The sequence below is a fragment of the Neoarius graeffei genome, chromosome 1, assembly GCF_027579695.1.
Source record: "Neoarius graeffei isolate fNeoGra1 chromosome 1, fNeoGra1.pri, whole genome shotgun sequence".
In the NCBI taxonomy this organism is placed as follows: domain Eukaryota; kingdom Metazoa; phylum Chordata; class Actinopteri; order Siluriformes; family Ariidae; genus Neoarius; species Neoarius graeffei.
The window spans coordinates 172,794-192,534 of NC_083569.1; the positions used below are offsets into that span (position 1 = coordinate 172,794).

Here is a 19,741-nt window from a genome sequence, read left to right on the forward strand (position 1 = left end):
GGCTAAAATTCCTCCAAGCCGGTGTGCAGGACTGATCAACAGTTACCGCAAACGTTTAGTCGCAGTTATTGCTGCACAAGGGGGTCACACCAGATACTGAAAGCAAAGGTTCACATACTTTTGCCACTCACAGATATGTAATATTGGATCATTTTCCTCAATAAATAAATGACCAAGTATAATATTTTTGTCTCATTTGTTTAACTGGGTTCTCTTTATCTACTTTTAGGACTTGTGTGAAAATCTGATGATGTTTTAGGTCATATTTATGCAGAAATATAGAACATTCTAAAGGGTTCACAAACTTTCAAGCACCACTGTAAGCTGGTAAACAAGATCAGATAAGACCAGAGCACAGGTGACTTGTGGTGGTTTGTTTTGCACAGGTTAGTATTTTTACTTATTAGAATTTTAGCATTTTATTACACCTATTAGGTGTTATTTATTCACTCATTTATTTATTTTTTGTATTTATTTTTTGTATTTTTTATTTTATTTTATTTAATTCACAATGTTTCTTGCACTTTTAGGCACCTTTGTATGTGCATTGTGTTGTATTGTATGTTCTGTGTTGTGGCTGCAGCATGGGCGAATGGCCCAGAACACATTTCTCACTTTGTGAGACAATAAAGTTAATCTTGAATTTTGAATCTTGAACAAAGCTACATATTAATTTAGCTGTTTTTAAATTCTCCTAACTGTAGCTAACTAATATCTTGTGGACTCCATCAACCTTATGTCAGATAATGTTGCTGAATAATATGAAAACCTTCAGACAACAACCAATAGACAGCAAGATGGTTACATCATAACGAGCTCACCTCCATTTTCTTCTCTCTCATCAGTTAATGTTAAATACTCCAGAAAATCACTTTTATGGGTCTGTGTTAGTAACATTACTGTTCAACTTCCTTATTTGAATAATAAAAGTAAGAAAGATAATATTAATGGGACACTTTAAACCAAATCTAATATACACTCATCGATACAACTGGAACAGGATAAGCGGCTACAGATAATGGATGGATGGATGGATGGATGGATGGATGGATGGATGGATGGATATAACTGATGTAAACACACCTACTGGTGTAGCTCTGTGGTGAGGTCCCACCTGTGGGGGATTTAGAGTAACCAGTTGACCGAATCTATATGTCTTTGGAGGAAACCAGAGACCTGGAGGAGGAAACCCACACAGGCATGAGGAGAACATACACACTCCACACAGACAGACCCCAGTCAGCCATGAGGTTCAAACCTGGAACCTTCTTCCTGTGAGGTGACATTGAGAACCACTACACCACCACGACACCCCAAGAGATAGTTATCCCTCTTAATTATCTGTAATGATAGAAACTCACTACATTTACAGACACAAAATACTGTAGAGTTTGCCCTGATTCAGAAAAAGACACTCATTGTAAACATTGAGTTGTTTACATCTCATCTCATTATCTGTAGCCGCTTTATCCTGTTCTACAGGGTCGCAGGCAAGCTGGAGCCTATCCCAGCTGACTACGGGCGAAAGGTGGGGTTCACCCTGGACAAGTCGCCAGGTCATCACAGGGCTGACACATAGACACAGACAACCATTCACACTCACATTCACACCTACGCTCACTTTAGAGTCACCAGTTAACCTAACCTGCATGTCTTTGGACTGTGGGGGAAACCGGAGCACCCGGAGGAAACCCACGCGGACACGGGGAGAACATGCAAACTCCACACAGAAAGGCCCTCGCCGGCCACGGGGCTCGAACCCGGACCTTCTTGCTGTGAGGCGACAGCGCTAACCACTACATCAACGTGCCGCCCATCGTGACAAATAATATATTCAATTCTAACTTATACTGGAATGCTCCTTTAATAAACCTTAAAAAAATTTCATAAACTATTATGAGAGTTTAGGTTTATCAAGACTTGTTAAATGGTTGATAAAATAAATATGCAGGAGTTTTGAGGAATGGTTAAATTGTGCAGAGATGAAGTGAAATGTGCCAAAGAGTGTTTTCTGTGGTTGATATTAGCGTGTCATTACACACATATTTTACTTTTATGTAAGGTGTTGCAGCATTCATTTTAATGCTGTACTACTTATTATTATCCGTACAGGACACTTTTTCCATGGAATAAAAGCATGCGTTCTATTCCTTTCTAGCGGGTTACATTCATTTGGTTTGATAGCATGCAATATTGTTAGCATATTGCTTATCCTACATGTATTATGTCACTCTATGCAATGGAGAATGAGTGTTGAATATGGTTTATGATATTGCACGTTGTCATGACAATCTAACCCTAACACTGGGTTAGCCTCTCTTTCCCAGCGAACAAAGAAATGATTCTGCTCATGTGCAGCAGAAAAGTTTCTCATTGGATATTTGCATTAGCTCCGACGTGTGACATCATGCCTATGCTATAATTAAGCACTCAATAAATAAACTGAAAACTGAAACTAAAGATGCGTTGAACACCCGAAAGGCTACCAAAACTTCATTATGTATTCTTCACGCATATTTACAAGAGAAAAACATACCAACGGACATCGAAAAACTGGAAAAGAGACACATTGGAGACGTAAAACCTCGGCATTAGCGAGTGACTCTGACAGTTTGTAAACAAAAATGGCTGTGAGATTTGCTTCATTAAAAGTGGAAGATTCTGAGAGAATTTTGGCTGCCAGGTCGCTCTGTTGTGTGTCGCTGTCGATGTTGATTTTAAAAGTAAATCAGTAAATTCCACAGGGAAATGAATCCTTAAGTCTGAGTGAAAAATACTGTGGCGAGCGTGCAAGAGTCTGGAGACAGAAATCTTAGTTTCTTGGTCGTTAGCCTGTGCTACTTGTTCTCGATAGCACTGACCGCTTTATTAGCATTCGCCAACACTACTGATGAACGCTACACTGGTTGGAAGGTGACATCACTGCTGTGCTGACAGTACTGACTCATGGTTAAACTCTCGTTGGGCTTTGAGAATGCTGATATGAAGAAAATGTGTATGTATAATAATGTCCGGCTTTTTTGTGGTCTATTCCATTCAGCTACTTGTTCAGTATCATGCTAGCTGAATGGAATATATCTGATCGACCACTCAACACCAGCCAATATTATTTTTTAAAAAGATTTTTGGGGGGCTTTTTCCACCTTTATTGGATAGGGCAGTGTAGAGACAGGAAATGAGCGGGAGAGAGACGGGGAAGGATCAGGAAATGACCTCAGGTCGGAATCAAACCCGGGTCCCCGGATTTATGGTATGGCGCCTTAGCCACCTGAGCCACGACGCCCCCAGCCAATATTATTTAAAATATCCGACATTTTATAGGAAGACGTTGTGATTATGATTACAATTAAAATTATTCAGATTAAATAAAGGAATAAATGATTTACAAATATGCACATGGGTCAGAGACAAAGCATTTAAAAACATGAAACTAAAATAGCCCAGGAGTAATAGGGTTAAACCCGGAACAAATTAGTAACAAGCTGAAAATTTCAGAATATGTTCAGAATACCTTTAGGAATAACATACTAAAAGTCCCCGGAAAGCCCCCTTGTGCTCTCTGAGAAATTCAAGATGGCGTCCAAAATGGCCACCAAATGGAGATCTGCCCATATCTCAGGCCCAAAACAAAATATTAATGCAATTAAAAGGTCAGAATATATGTTTTGTAGGGTAGGAGAGTAAATTCCAACATGTGTGTATTAATTACATTGTGTATTAACATTATATAATAACAATGTACACATTATTATAACAGTATATTTGTGTATAGTGTGGATCCATTGGTTAATCGTTCACTCCGTATCATCCTATTCTGTTCACAAAACGACAAACACAATTACTAGGGGTTGGAGCACTTATTTTCATTAATATTAATTAAAGTAAATTGGTGGTGTAAAATGAAAAATGGCATGTTAAAAGGTCATGCTGAGTTCAGTCATTTTTTGTCCGAACACACTGGCGTTGCTAGTAGTAAAGACTGGCGCTAGAAACTCAAAGATGAATTTTTTTCCACCCTTAAACAAGCTTGAATAAATTCCCTACTTCACTGATGGTGCAACAAAGGTCCGAGCATTACAACTGAGGCACTGAGAAGTGTTTAAGTCTACTCATTGTTTATAAGCAAGAGCTTTTATTGAGGCAGACCTTTTTGTCATGAAAGTCGCCGGAATGTTGAAGAAGTGTACTGAAACAGCTTGCCATTGTAGTTTTAGAAGATAGAGTTCTCAAATTTAATTTCCCTTTAATATTTTATCAAAGCTTAAAGATGCACTAAATATTAAGGAAATTGATGTCTAATTGTTGTCTTACATTATGTTCATGTATGTAGGTAGCCTACTAAGCTAATCTGTCAATCATGTCAACCATCAAATTCCATGTAATTTACACTTTAATGACCTTGTAATCTTGGTTAATTTTAATTTTAACAGTGTGACAATGGTGAATTTGCATTGCTTGTATGAGAGAACATATAATTTAACATTTTAATTGCATTTATATTATGTTTTATCCCTGAGATATTGAAAAATCTCCAATCGGCCGCCATTTTGGACGCCATCTTGAATTTCTCAGAGAGCACAAGGTGGATTCCCGGGGACTTTTAGTATGTTATTCCTAAGGGTATTCTGAACATATTCTGAAAAATTCAGCTTGTTAGTAATTTGTTCCGGGTTGGACTCAATTTTGAGCTAATGCTCTTGGGCTAAGTGCGGAAAGTTTTTTTTTTTAATATGTTTTTTTTTTAAATTTCCAAAAACATTCAAAATACAAACAAATAGAGCACCATATATATACAGATCCAAAAAACATCAAAGAAGTAAAACACACACATAGCAATAAAGTAAAAAATATGAACAAGAAAGGGGTTACTTAACTATCTTTACATATGTTAATCGAGTAAATCAAAGTCATCCAAAAAGGATATAAAATAACCAACATCCTTATTTTCAACTAACTTTAAAGATTTGGCAAAAAGCTTGAGGTCATTCTTCCAGTGTGTAACATAAGGTTTAGTTTTTTAAAAAAACGACATTTGTGAATAAAGTGTTTACCTAAAAGTAGTAAATTATTAATACTAGGGCTGTAACGATATGCGTATCGAAATCGAAATCGCGATACGCAGAGCCACGATCCGTATCGCGATACAAGAAGGCAGAATCGCGGTACACCCTTTCAAACTTCTCCTCAGCCCAAAAACAGAGGTGCTTCCAAACTTCAATTTATGAATACTTTACTTTTTATTTAAATTACATTTTAAACTTACTTAAATTACTTTTTTTTTATATCTATTAGTAAGTCGTTTTTTCGCCGACCTGCGACAATCTTCTGCGAGTCACGCAACGTCCACACTCACCACTGGCAGAGCATTCATTTCTTTTAAGCGGTCGCCATTCTGGTTGCGACGCGGGGAGCGAATCTGTAAACAAGCAGCTCATTGGCTGGCTAGGTGTGCCACAAGCCAATCACAATCACTTGACCGGAAAGGCATGCAGTGTTGCCAGATTGGGCGGGTTTAGGTGCTTTTTGGCTGGTTTTGAACATATTTTGGGGTGGAAAACGTTAGCAATATCTGGCAACACTGAAGGCATGTCTGCTTGGGCGGAAGCCTTCTGCGGCAGTTACATTTTGACACGCGAGCAATGTTTCACCATAAAAATTCCGTAATTTCCATCTGTTTTCCGCGATCACAGAAAATCATTGGCCCTATGAGAGTGAGACAGTGAGAGAGCCACCCCCCAAAAAAAATCTTAATGGATTTACACGATTTGGAAAAATGACTTTTTCAGAACCGAAAAAAACAGAGCTTCCGGCTCAACAGTATTATTTTGAGAAATAAAACAATATTTGGATATACATTTGTTCATTTTTGCATACATATTACTCATTCTCTGCAGTGGTCTGAATTATTTGTTATTAAATAGTTAATGTAAGTAAGTAAATGTTAATAAGTCAAATTTACTACTTAAAAAAAACATTTTTAAAAAATCGTGGGCGTATCGAATCGTGGGTCAAAAATCGCGATACGAATCGAATCGTGAGTTGGGTGTATCGTTACAGCCCTAATTAATACCATATTCAATTTTGTCATTATTTAAAAACACTCCAAATTTAATTTCTTTCAGGGGCGATTCTAGCATCTGATCTTTGGGGGTGCTTAGCCCCCAGAGCTGACAGAGGCACCTGGCTTGAACGACAGTGTTTCCACGTTTATTCCGCATTTAGACTAGACTTAACTAGACAAGAAGACTAGACTAGACAATTCTGCAATGTTTTAACAGAAACTGACCCAATAAACTATGATATCTACACATTTACAACCACTGACACAAATATTTACGTTATATTTTTAACAAGACCTACTACTGCATTTGTAATGTTGGAGCTATTCATTTTGAACAGTGGTAATTGTTAATTAATGTGTTATTGTGTTTTGTGTAATAATAGTGTGTATTATTATGATTTTACATTAGTTTACATTAGTAAACGCTATGTTACATTAAGTACAAAAGTATCTCGATATGGATGATAAATGTCGTTTTTATCATTCTGTTCATAGACCAGGGAACATCAATATTGCATTATGCATATTATTGTGTTGTGTTTAACAATTGTAACTCCAGTCCGTATCCTCACATCTCGCTATGCCAGTAATACTCGGGTGCTACTTCGAGTTCCTCATCGGCGTGGAATCCAGTTAAAAAAACACCATGTCGCAGCAAGCACTCGTGCGGACAGGCAACCCAATCAGAGGGGACGCAAGGAGGAGAGGGATTTTACTGCTCATAGAACTATCACGTAACAGGTGAATTCAAGAACACACACACGCCCGCACACACATTCATTGCGCAGTGCGCAAGGGCACTTATTTCTGAAAATTACGTCCAAAAGCAGTGTTTTTGAGGGTGCTGAGCTAGGGGGTGCTGAGCTCGTTTTTGGGGGTGCTTGAGCACCCCCCCAAAAATAGGCTAAACACGCCCCTGATTTCTTTAATGGATAAAGGGGCAAACTGAATCCCCCTAGACTGTAGCCAAGCCTGAAAATCAATCCAAAATCTTTGTATTAAATCACATAGAAAGAAAAGATGTTCCAAATCCTCGTCCTCTGTTTCACAAAACACACATTTACCAGTTTCAAATTTAAATTTCTTCTTAAGAAATTCTTTGGTTGGGTAAATTCTATTCAAAATTTTGAACTGTATTTCTTTCGCTTTGAAGGGAATTAGAAAGGAGAAATATTTAGTTCTAATCTTTTTAATTTCTCATCTCATCTCATTATCTGTAGCCGCTTTATCCTTCTACAGGGTCGCAGGCAAGCTGGAGCCTATCCCAGCTGACTACGGGTGAAAGGCGGGGTTCACCCTGGACAAGTCGCCAGGTCATCACAGGGCTGACACATAGACACAGACAACCATTCACACTCACATTCACACCTACGCTCAATTTAGAGTCACCAGTTAACCTAACCTGCATGTCTTTGGACTGTGGGGGAAACCGGAGCACCCGGAGGAAACCCACGCGGACACGGGGAGAACATGCAAACTCCACACAGAAAGGCCCTCGCCGGCCCCGGGGCTCGAACCCAGGACCTTCTTGCTGTGAGGCGACAGCGCTAACCACTACACCACCGTGCCACCCGTCTTTTTAATTTCTACTGTTTCAAAATCTTTTAATATGTAATCTCTTTTGACAGAAAGTGCGGAAAGTGAGAACAGGATCCCGGCGTGATCTCGGGCAGGGGCGTGATCTCAGGCAGGGGCGTGATCTCAGGCAGGGGCGTGATCTCAGGCAGGATCTCGCCGTGTTTTGAGCCGCTTGGCCTTCCACAGGGCGGGGACGGCAGTGGAGTGAGAAGCTCGGCAGTGAGAGAGCGGTGTGGCGCTCGCAGTGCGCAGGGACCCCGGGGCCGCAGCTTCCTGTTTACACACGGGTCATTTGTGATTGGAGCTCGCGCTGTCCAGGTGAGGCGCCGCTGGCAGGTGTGAGTGCGCGCGCAGCCCGGTGTCGGTTCCGCTGGGCGGCGGAGGATTAAAGCAGGTGAGAGCGCAACGGGAGCGCGCGGGCCATTTTTATTTCCGAGGGGCGCGGCTCAGGTGTGTGTTCTTCATCATCATCATCATCTCAGTGCACGCGCCTTGTTTACTGTTTACACCCGTTAAAGAAATTACACAGCTGCACAAACAAACATTCATTTTGAATCGATCTGTATTTGTTTGTTTGTTTAGTTAATATAAATGTTTTTGAAAGCATGAGAGCTTTTCCAGCTTGGCACTTCCTACTTCAAGCAGAACATGCGTGAACATGCGTGAACATGCACCTTCTCCCTCTCAACTGTTTTTGCATTCTCTCTGTCTCCTCCTCCCTCTCTCTCTCTCTCTCTCTCTGTTTTCCAGGTGCTGTGTGACATGTGGTGTGTTCTGGAGTATCATGATGAGCGATCAAGCCACAGTGTCCCACATGCTGAAGATTCACATGAGCCTGTCCATCAGGACACGTCCACTCTGCACGGTCAAGGTGCGAAAGGACACCACGGCAGCCCTGGTGGTGCAGAGCATCACTGACCTGCTCGAACTCGACTCGTCCCGGCCGTACAAGCTGACGGAGGTGAGGGAACACACAGGGGACGAGTACGTCCTCCGAATGGACGAGTGTCCTGTGGATCGGCTGCTGCTTTGGCCTCAGGGACACGAGGAAAGTCAGGGTTATTACTTCACCTTCCAGGAGGGCAAACAGGACACATCAGGGCAGTATGGCCCGGTGCAGGAGTTTCTCACAACCCAGCGTGAAGACATGAAGGATCTGTGCAGCCTCGCCGTCATTAATGAGGCCAGTATTCTAGAAACGCTACGCTGCCGGTTCTACAAGAAACAAATCTACACATACGCCAGTAACATCCTCGTCACCGTTAACCCCTTCAAGTTCCTTCCCATCTACAACCCCAAATATCTGCAAAGGTATGAGAACTGTATTCTGGGTAAAGAAGAGCCTCACATCTTCGCCATAGCGGACGCGGCGTTCCGTGCCATGCTGAACAGACGGACCAATCAGTGCATCGTCATCTCTGGAGAAAGTGGCTCAGGGAAAACGCAGAGCAGCAACTTCATCATCCACTGTCTGACCTCACTGAGCCAGAAGGGGTGCACCAGTGGTGTGGCGAGGACCATCTTGGGAGCTGGACCCGTACTTGAGGTACTGATTTCTGTCCCTAACAAACCTTCGTCCACTTTCCTGAGGGTTCAGGTCCAGTACTGGCGAAGTTCACACTGGTACTGTTTATTTTATGAGCGTTAACCCTTTTGCTGTAGGTTTTCTGTTACTAAAAGGAGGAAGCGGTTTAAACACGAGCAGTAAAACTTTTACAGGTTGGACTTTACCCCTCGGACTCCATGACGTCATAGCCAGTGGAGCTGGGAAACGCTACTCTGCTAATGAATTAGCATTCCAGATACTTCTCACACCAGGTGTTTGGTTGACCAGTGAGTCAGTTGCTGAGTTGGTCAGGTGGTTGTTGGACTCCTCAGTTAGTCAGTTGTTGGTGGATCAAGCTGGTCAGTCACGTAAAGAAGTAAGGTCATTAAAAGAAAGAGAGAGACACAAAGGTTGATGGGGGGGTGTCAGTGAACGAGTCAAGTTCAGGGATGCTCACAAGGGAGTGAGGGGAACATCCCTCTCGACAAAGAAGCAAAGTCCTAAGGAAGCCATTAGGGGACATCAAGGGACCACGGCCATTAGGGAAAGTGATTTGAGGACATACAGGGTTTCCTCCAGCTGTGGTCCAGATGATGACTGATTAGAAATGGGTTGTTTGGAATAACTGATGTTGCAGTAAATAATGTTGTAATGAGGGCATGTTCCTTCTGGACGGTGTTTGTCCAGGATGGCATGTAATTGATGATGTCATCTTGTCTTTCCTCTTTTGAAAGTGCTGAAAATCAGAATGTTTTTAATCCAAACTCCTTTTCATTGGAAATAGGAAGTGGTGCATGTGCTAATATGACCAGGAGATTTTCTTCACACTTCCTTGAGTTATAAAAAGAAACAGTAATGCGTGTGTGTGTGTGTGTGTGTGTGTGTGTGTGTGTTCTGTCCTGTTCAGTTGGTCTTGATATACATGTTTCTAATCTCCACTCTGTTTTATTTTCACTTCAGTGATTGTGCATGAATCAGGCAGTTAGTGAGTCAGTGATTTGTTGGTTAGTTCTATCACTTGGTGAGGTAGTTGTTGAGTCAGTAGTTATTTCGGCGGGTTGGTGGGCTTTTTGGTGGATTTTTTGGCTGGTTGGTCAGTGGGTCAGTTATTTGCTGGGTTGGACAGTATGTAGATTGGATGTTTTAGTCAGTTGTCGTTTGGTTGGTGGGAAGGTCAGTTGGTGGGTTGGTCAGCTGGTCAGTCAGCAGTTTGGTCACTTGTTAAACTGGTTGGCCAGGTTGTGAGCTAATTTTTGGGTCAGTTGTTCAGCTGTGCAGTCAGTTAATTGGTTAGTCAGTGGGTAAATGTGTAGACAGTTGATTGACCTGATCCACCAACACTCAGGTGGGGTTTACATTAGACCATATCAGCGGATCATCAGATTAACGTTTTTAAAACGATTAGTGTGCACACAGCAACACCAATACACGGATACGCTCGGCTCCGCAGGCATCCTGCGCTCCAAATCACTCCGCCCTGAACAGCGAGTGCCCTCTGGAGGGTGCGCACTCCGGCCCTGCGCAGCTCACAGAGCACGCGAGTGAAGCGCACGAGCAGTGATTCGGGACTGAGACGCTGTGTGTGTGATCCCAGCGCATATCACTTACCACTTGCAAGTGGAAGGATGGCAAGCCTAAAGACAATCATAACTACACAATGGGCAGTATTTGCATCAGTATTTGCAGTATTTTCATACTTTTATACTCTTTAATGAAAGGTGATACAAGGCGGAAGTCCGCGCCGTTTTTCAGCAGTCGCGTCACATGACCGACGCCAGCGAATCAGGAAGGTGGATCTCACAGTGACGTTGTCCAATGACGACGCCAGCTAGAGCTCAGCACAGCGTATCCGCGTATTCTCAATGTTTACACAGCACCGGACCAGACACGATCTGGATTGAATACGTGGACCCTGGCGGATTCCCGTTTCCCGGCGGTTTAATGTAAACGGACAGTGCATCCGCGAAGAAAACGAGACAGATACGGTCTAATGTAAACTTGGCCTCAGTCCATCAGTATGTTAATTATTAAGTTGTTGAATTGCTCGGGAAAATGGTTTTATATTTGTTTTGTTGTTAAGCTGTTTAGAGTAGATGAGATGATGATGGTGTTTAGTGTGAAACTCCTTACAGAGTTCTTCACTGTCGCTCCTGCTGAGAGTTAAACAAGAAATCCTGTCGTTGTGTTCGCCAAAACCCGTTTAACCTGTTCAGCACTGTAATCACCACATACTTCTCACTGTGTGTGTGTGTGTGTGTGTGTGTGTGTGTGTGTGTGTGTTTCTCCACTGGTAGATTGGCTACAAGTTGTGGAATTGTGAACTTTGGCAGATAGACAGGTCGATTATCAGGCAGAAATGTTCTGATACCTGATAGTAAAATCATTGAAGCTGTAAAGAGGATTGCATTATAAACTGTGTATTCATGTTCTGTTGTAGCTATGAGACGCACTAATTGTTTGTGTGCGTGTTAGTTCTGCATGGGAGAACACAAACCTATATGAATGAGTTCAAAGTGGCTTGGTGTGTTCACACCTCCACCTCTCATACCCTCTGTATTATTATTATTATTATTATTATTATTACTGAAAGTGTGCATCTTGGCTCCTCCTGCTAGCTGAAGGCGTTGGTCCAATGCTAGAGCAGGTAGTAACATGCTCACACACTTTTTTTTTTCTTTTTTTATGCATTCTGTGAACTGAGTGGAGCTTAGAAACAAACCTGTTTTATATCAAGGCCAACTGAACAGGACAGAAAACACACACACAAGGAAAAGAAACATATTTGTCTGGTTTCAACAGAATTGTAAAGAAACAAACAGGGTGGGTTTCCTGAGAACGTTGCCCTTTAGAGCTAAAGAGAGAGGTGAGAGACTCTTAAAGTGGCATTCCACCATTGGATGTATTCTTTGGCATAAAATACGACAACATATATAAACGGTATCACTAGACAGAGAAATCTTTTAGCTTCAAAATGATATATCAAACATAATTTTTTGACAACGACAAGTATATTAATTTTGCGACCAAAGTCACCTACCCTTTTAATTTCCATGCGGTAGTGAAACGTGATGTCATCGGCAGGTTCCCCTTCTTGTGTACCACGTGACGTATCCTACCTCTTGGATTTGTCCTACCAAGCCTACTGCGCATGCGCGAAATCCAGGAGGGTAGGAAAATTCAACAGTTTTGTCCTACCAATCAGCTGGGCTGATAGAAAATCAGTGAGTATTTCACGCATTTGCCGATTTTTATGTTTTGTGCGTATTGGTCGAGTCTTTGGCCGAGTCAAATAATTTGTAATGACTTGTTGTGAATAATAAAACGGTCTGCATGAGAACTTGCTAATTGTCATGGCGTCATGTGTTCTGCACATGTGCAGTAGGCTTGGTAGGACAAATCCAAGAGGTGGGATAACTTTACAGAACACCGACACGTGGTACACAAGAAGGGGAACCTGCCGATGACATCACGCGCGGAAATTAAAAGGGTAGGTGACTTTGGTCGCAAAATTAATATACTTGTCGTTGTCAAAAAATTATGTTTGATATATCATTTTGAAGCTAAAAGATTTCTCTATCTAGTGATACCGTTTATATATGTTGTCGTATTTTATGCCAAAGAATACATCCAATGGTGGAATGCCACTTTAAGCAACGGACGTTGTTTCTGCGCGTGGTTTTCCCGAACTCACTCGTAAGAAAGAGTCTGAAGAGCAAGAGCTTTTTTGAGAAATTTTTTGACAAACATAAACTACTTAGTGACAGTCAGTATGGATTTAGAGCACATAGATCAACATCACTGGCTTTAATAGAATTAGTTGAAGAAATCACCAATTCCATAGAGCAGAAAAAACATGCAGTTGGAATATTCAATGATTTTAAAGAAAGCATTTGATACAATAAATCATGACATATTAATAAAAAAAACTGGAACGATATGGCACCGGGGTATAGTTTTAAAAGCTACTTAAGTAACAGGAGACAGTTTGTGAAGCTGGGAGATTGCTCTTCCTCATGTTTGGACATAACTTGTGGTGTTCCCCAGGGGTCAGTGTTAGGACCAAAGTTTTTTATATTATATATCAACGACATATGTAGTGTATCTAAAGTAATGAAGCTTGTCTTGTTTGCTGATGATACAAATATCCTCTTTTCTGGTGATAATTTAATGGAACTTTTGCAGGAGATCACAACAGAAATGAGTAAATTAATAACATGGTTCAACAGTAACAAATTATCATTAAACTTGAACAAATCCAAAGTAATATTATTTGGTAACAACAAAATAAACACATAAATAAATATTCAAATAGATGGGGTTATTATAGAAAGAGTTAAGGAAATCAAATTTCTTGGAACAACTATTGATGAAAAACTCAGCTGGAAACCACAGATAAAAAACATACAATCCAAAGTATCCAGAAGCATTGCAATATTAAACAGTTTCTGGATCACAATTCACTCCGGATTCTTTACTGTTCCCTGGTTTCACCTTATTTAAGTTACTGTGCAGAGGTATGGGCAATAATTACAAAAATACAATACATTCATTATTCATTCTCCAAAAAAGAGCAATAAGGATTATACACAAGGCTGGTTATCGGGATCATACAAATACATTATTCTCACAGTCAGAAATACTGAAATGTGCAGATCTGGTGGACTTTCAAACAGCACAAATATTATTCAAAGCAAACAATAATCAACTACCACATCATATTCAAAAACTGTTCACTGAAAGAGAAGGGAGTTATAATTTAAGGGGTTTATTTAAATTTAAAAGTGATAGGGTGCGCACAACCAAGAAGAGTGTTTGTATTTCTGTTTGTGGGGTGAAGTGGTGGAACAGTTTAAATGAGGAGCTCAAGGGATGTCCAGACATGAAGCGGTTTAAAAAGATGTACAAAAATGTGATTTTCACAAGGTATAAGGATGAAGGGGATTAATCATAACTGGCTGTTTGTGTGTTTTCTTTTTTGAGTCTTCGTCTATTTGTTTTGTTTTTATTTGTTCTCCATTGTGAGTGTGGTATTTATAGTAAACTTATGTGTAGACATATATAATGAATTAATTATATGATAGTCATAGAGAATTGATATCTGAATAGTGTGTATGTGTGTGTGTATATATATATATATATATATATATATATATATATATATATATATATATATATAAGGAAGCTAGATAATCAATTTAGATTGACTAAAGTAGAGGGGTGGGATTAAATAAGTTTTTACTTCAGCCCACTCCTTTTCGGACATCTCATCTCATTATCTGTAGCCGCTTTATCCTGTTCTACAGGGTTGCAGGTGGGCTGGATCCTATCCCAGCTGACTACGGGCGAAAGGCGGGGTTCACCCTGGACAAGTCGCCAGGTCATCACAGGGCTGACACAAATGGCCCTTTTCCACTACCCTTTTTCAGCTCGCTTCAGCTCACTTCAGCCCGACACGGCTCGCGTTTCGACTACCAAAAACCAGCACGACTCAGCTCGTTTCAGCCCTGCTTAGCCCCTAAAACTCGCACCGTTTTGGAGTGGGGCTGAAGCGAGCCAAACCGTTCCGACTGAGGTTGGGGGCGTGAGCAGACACTCCCCTGTGCACTGATTGGTGAGGAGGAGTGTCCTCACATGCCCACACACGCCCCGCGAGCGCGCTGGGATCTGTAAACACCGCAAACCCGGAAGGAGAATAATTATGAATTACAAGAATTTCTGAAGCCTTATGCGCCTCGCCTCATCTATACGCTCTTGCCAGTATCTGTCCGCGTTGTCGGTGACAACAAGCCACAGCACCAAGCCCAGCAACACTAACGACTCCATGTCCTCCATGTTTATTGTTTACTATTCGGGTCGTGAGACTACCGCTTAAAAGCTCACTGAATCAGTGACATACAGAGCATCGTGGACGAGTTCGCGGAGCGCAAGGCTCGCCGTATGCCCTTCAAATAATGCGCGCAGTAGGCTATTGATGTTTTATTATGAGCCATGTACAGTATGTCGCCTAATGTTTTTTTGTTTCTGAGTTACATGTTCGTTTGAAGGACTTAATGTACAAAATAACATAGTTGCACCCCGGAGTGTTGAAATTGGTAAACACAGTGCATTCAGTGAGGTTTGCACCGCCCTCCTTTTATTTCTGACTCTTCCTGTCACCGTTGCAACCTCTGAGCGCTCATTCGTATGCCCTTCAAATAATGTGCGCAGTATAGGCTATTGATGTTTTATTATGAGCCATGTACAGTATCCTAATGTTTTTTGTTTCTGAGTTACATGTTCGTTTGAAGGACTAGATGTACTAAATAACATAGTTGCACCCGGTAGTGTTGAAATTGGTAAACACCGCAGTTGCGGACATTTTGTAGCCTAAAATGATGTTATGATAAGCTTTAATAAAGGGCCCGGTCATTTGCCCCGCCCCCGGCCCGGCTCTGACTTGTTCCGCCACTGTCACTGATGTCACTGTTTGCGCTGCTTAACGACATCACATGACGTCCACCCACTTTCGCTAACTCCACCCAATGTGTCCACCCACTTCCAGCCAGCACAGTTCAGCGCGGTTGTAGTCGAAATGCAACTCCAACAGCCCCGCTCAGCTCAACTCAGCTCGACTCGGCACGGCACGGCTCAGCCGCGTTTGTAGTGGAAAAGCGGCAATAGACACAGACAACCATTCACACTCACATTCACACCTACGCTCAATTTAGAGTCACCAGTTAACCTAACCTGCATGTCTTTGGACTGTGGGGGAAACCGGAGCACCCGGAGGAAACCCACGCGGACACGGGGAGAACATGCAAACTCCGCACAGAAAGGCCCTCGCCGGCCCCGGGGCTCGAACCCGGACCTTCTTGCTGTGGGGCGACAGCGCTAACCACTACACCACCGTGCCGCCCCCTTTTCGGACATGTAAACTCAAAACTGCTTAGTGTGTCCTTGTTTGTGTTTTTGTCTTGTTTTCGTTTGTTTTGATTTTGATATTACCTATATTATTTAAGGTTTATTTTCCAATTTAGTGGCTTTTTACGTGTTCTTGTTGCAAATGCTGTTTTGCTTTTCTTATCTTCTTATTTATTCATTCTTAGTTTATTTCGAACATGTAAACAATCATCATCATCAGCTTCTTTGTAATGCACGTCCCCGGTATAGGCATTGGTAGTTGCTAAAGGCATTCAGTGAGGTCACATGGTATTCATTTTTTACCAAAAAACAATGAAATATAAAGTGTTTAAAATGTTAATATATTGTATTGTCATTAAGCATTACATATCTAATGTGGTAATTAATATTTGAAACTAACGTTTTTGGGAAACATTTTTTGTTTTATTCCAAGCGTATTTAAATTAAATGAACAAACGTTCACACAAGAATGAGCAAATAAACTAAATAATGAAGTGAATGTGTTCCCCATGCTCGCTCATTTCACTGTTACCCCCCCAATCATACAGTCAGGATTACTTCAGCTCTTATCCACAGTGCCAAGGTGGCAATGTTCTCCCTTTATGTGCGCACATGCACAGACAGACAGACAGATAGATAGATAGATAGATAGATAGATAGATAGATAGATAGATAGATAGATAGATAGATAGATAGATAGATAGATCTGTGTGTACCTAAGGAGGTTGAATTGATCTCCTTATATAGTGTGTGTGTGTGTGTGTGTGTGTGTGTGTGTGTGTGTGTGTGTGTGTGTGTGTAATATATATCCATCCATCCATTTTCTTCTGCTTATCCAAAGTCGGGTCGCGGTGGCAGCAGGGTATTCCAGGTGTCCCTCTCCCCAGCAATGCTTTCCAGTTCCTCCTGGGGGATCCCAAGGTGCTCCCAGGCCAGATGAGATACATAATCTCTCCAGCGTGTTCTGAGTCTACCCCAAGGTTTCCTCCCAGTTGGACGTGCTCAGGAAACCTCCAGAGGAAGGCGCCCAGGAGGCATCCTAATCGATACCCGATCCACCTCAGCTGACTCCTTTCAACATGGAGTAGTGGCTCGACTCCAAGATCCCTGCGGATGTCTGAGCTCCTCACCCCATCTTTAAGGGTGAGCTCAGCGACCCTACAGAGAAGGCTCATTTCAGCTTCTTGTATCCATGATCTCATCCTTTCGGTCACTACCCAAACTTCATGACCATAAGTGAGGGTTGGAACATAGATTGACCGGTAAATCGAAAGCTTTGCCTTCCAGCTCAGCTCCCTCTTCACCATGATGGTCTGGTACAATGGCTGTATTATTCCTGATGCCACCCCAATCCGCCTGTCCATCTCGTGCTCCACTTTACCATCGCTCGTGAACAAGACCCTGAGATATAGTACTTGGAACTCTTTCACTTGGGACAGTAACTCACTCCCAACCTAGAGGGAGCACTCCACCGTTTTCTAGCAGAGAACCATGGCCTCAGACTTGGAGGTGCTGACTCCCATCCCAGCTGCTTCACTCTCGGCTGCAAATCATCCCAGTGTGTGCTGAAGGTCACGCTCTGAAGAAACCAACAGAACCACATCTACAAAGAGTAGAGATGCAGTTCTGAGGTTCCTAAACTGGACACCTTCTTCACCCCGGCTGCGCCTTGAGATCCCTTCCATGAATATCACAAACGGGATCAGTGACAAGGGGCAGCTTTGGCGGGGTCCAACACCCACTGGAAATGTTTGACTTTGTCCTGAGAATATGGACACAGCTCACACTTTGGTTGTACAAGGACCGGATTGCTCTTAGCAACAACCCCGATACCCCATACTCCCGCAGTGCCCCCCACAAGATCCCCTGGGGGACATGGTCATAAGCCTTTTCCAAATCTACAAAACACATGTAGACTGGCTGATCATACTCCCATGAACCTCCCAACAACCCTGCCAGGGTAAAGAGCTGGTCCGCCATTCCACAGCCAGGATGGAATCCGCATTACTCTTCCTGAATCTGAGGTTTGACAATCGGTCAGAGCCTCCTTTCCAGCACCCTGGAATAAACTTTCCTGGGGAGGCTGAGCAGTGTGATGCACCTATAATTGGTGCACACACTCCATCCCTGTTTTTCAAAAGAGGAACCATCACCCCAGTCTGCCACTCCACAGGCACTGTACCCAAGCTTCACGTGATATTGAAGAGGTGTGTCAGCCAAGACAGCCCAACGATGTCCAGAGCCTTCAGCATCTCGGGGCAAATCTCATCCACCCCTGGTGCTTTGCCAACAAGGAGCTTCTTGACTACCTCAGTGACCTCTGCCAGAGATATGGGTGAAGCTTCCCCTGAGTCCTCAGACTCTGCCGCCTCCATGGAGGACGTGTAGGATAGTTTCAGGAGTTCCTCAAAGTGTTCCTTCCACTGCCTGACAATATCCCCAGTTCGTGTCCGCAGTTCTCCTCCACAGCTGTGCACAGCCTGAGGCAAACCCTGCTTCCCCTTCCTGAGTCGCTAAACGGTTTGCTAGAACTTCCTTGAGGCCAACCAAAAGTCCTTCTCCATAGCCTCCCCTGATGGCTTCCTTCACCGCCGATGTCCACCCACGGGTTCTTAGGTTACCGCCATGACAAGCACCAATGACATTTTGGCCACAGCTCCTACCAGCTGCCTCTACAATGGAGGCTTTGAACATGGTCCATTTCGGATTCCATGTGCCCAACCTCACCTTGGATGCACGAAAAGCTTTTCCGGAGGTGGGAATTGAAAACCTCATGAACAGAGGACTCCACCAGACATTCACAGTTCACCCTCATTACATGCTTGGGTTTGCCAGATCTGTCCGGCAGCCTCCCCTGCCATCTGATCCAACTCGCCACTAGGTGGTGATGAGTTAACCGCTCTGCTCCTCTCTTCACCCGAGTGTCCAAGACATACAGCCGCAGATCTGATGATACGACCACAAAGTCGATCATCAATCTTTTGGCCTAAGGTGTTCTGGTATCAGGTACACTTATGAACCACCTTCTGCTTGAACATGGTGTTTGTTATGGCCAGTCCAATACGAGCACAGAAGTCCAACAACAAAACACTGCTCAGGTTTAGATCAGGCAGGCCATTCCTTCCAATTGCCTCACCTCTCCAGGTTTCTCCATCATTGCCTATGTGAGTGTTGAAGTCCCCCAGGAGAACTATGGCGTCCCCATGAAGCACCCCTTCCAGGACACCACCCAGTGACTCCAAGAAGGCCAAATACTCTGCACTGCTGTTTGGTGCACAAACAGTCAGTTTTCCTCTCAATGACTTGCAGTCACATAGAGACAACCCTCTTGTTCTCCAGGGAGAACTCCAACACAGTGGTGCTCAGCCAGGGGCTCATAAGTATCCTCGCACCCACCCGGCGCGCCTCACCCTGGGCAACTCTGGAAAAGGAGAGTCCAACCCCTCTCTGAGAGTTTGGTTTTGGAACCAGTGCTACACGTGGAGGTGAGCCCAATCATATCTAGTTAGTACTGCTCCACCTCTGCACCAGCTCTGGTTCCTCCCCCACCAGAGAGGTGATGCTTTACATCCCAAGAACTAGTCTGCGCTGCCGAGGATCAGCATGCCCAGGCTGTCACCCACCTCATGATGCATCTGACCCTGGTGCCTGTCCTT

At 43.0% G+C, this 19,741-nt stretch overlaps 1 protein-coding gene across 5 annotated transcripts in view; it reads left to right on the forward strand.

The window, feature by feature from the left end:
* The first annotated feature begins 7,806 nt into the window (after positions 1 to 7,806).
* myo9b (myosin IXb) overlaps positions 7,807 to 19,741 on the forward strand; it is an 86,612-nt gene continuing 74,677 nt past the window's right edge. For 3 of the 5 annotated variants that reach the window (XM_060927077.1, XM_060927098.1, XM_060927094.1), the window contains exons 1-2: positions 7,807 to 8,089; positions 8,390 to 9,185. In XM_060927077.1, the coding sequence (XP_060783060.1) occupies positions 8,424 to 9,185 (762 nt within the window). In that variant the 5' untranslated portion in view covers positions 7,807 to 8,089; positions 8,390 to 8,423. The remainder of the gene's footprint in view (positions 8,090 to 8,389; positions 9,186 to 19,741) is intronic. The other 2 variants (XM_060927083.1, XM_060927088.1) reach the window with 2 other exon arrangements.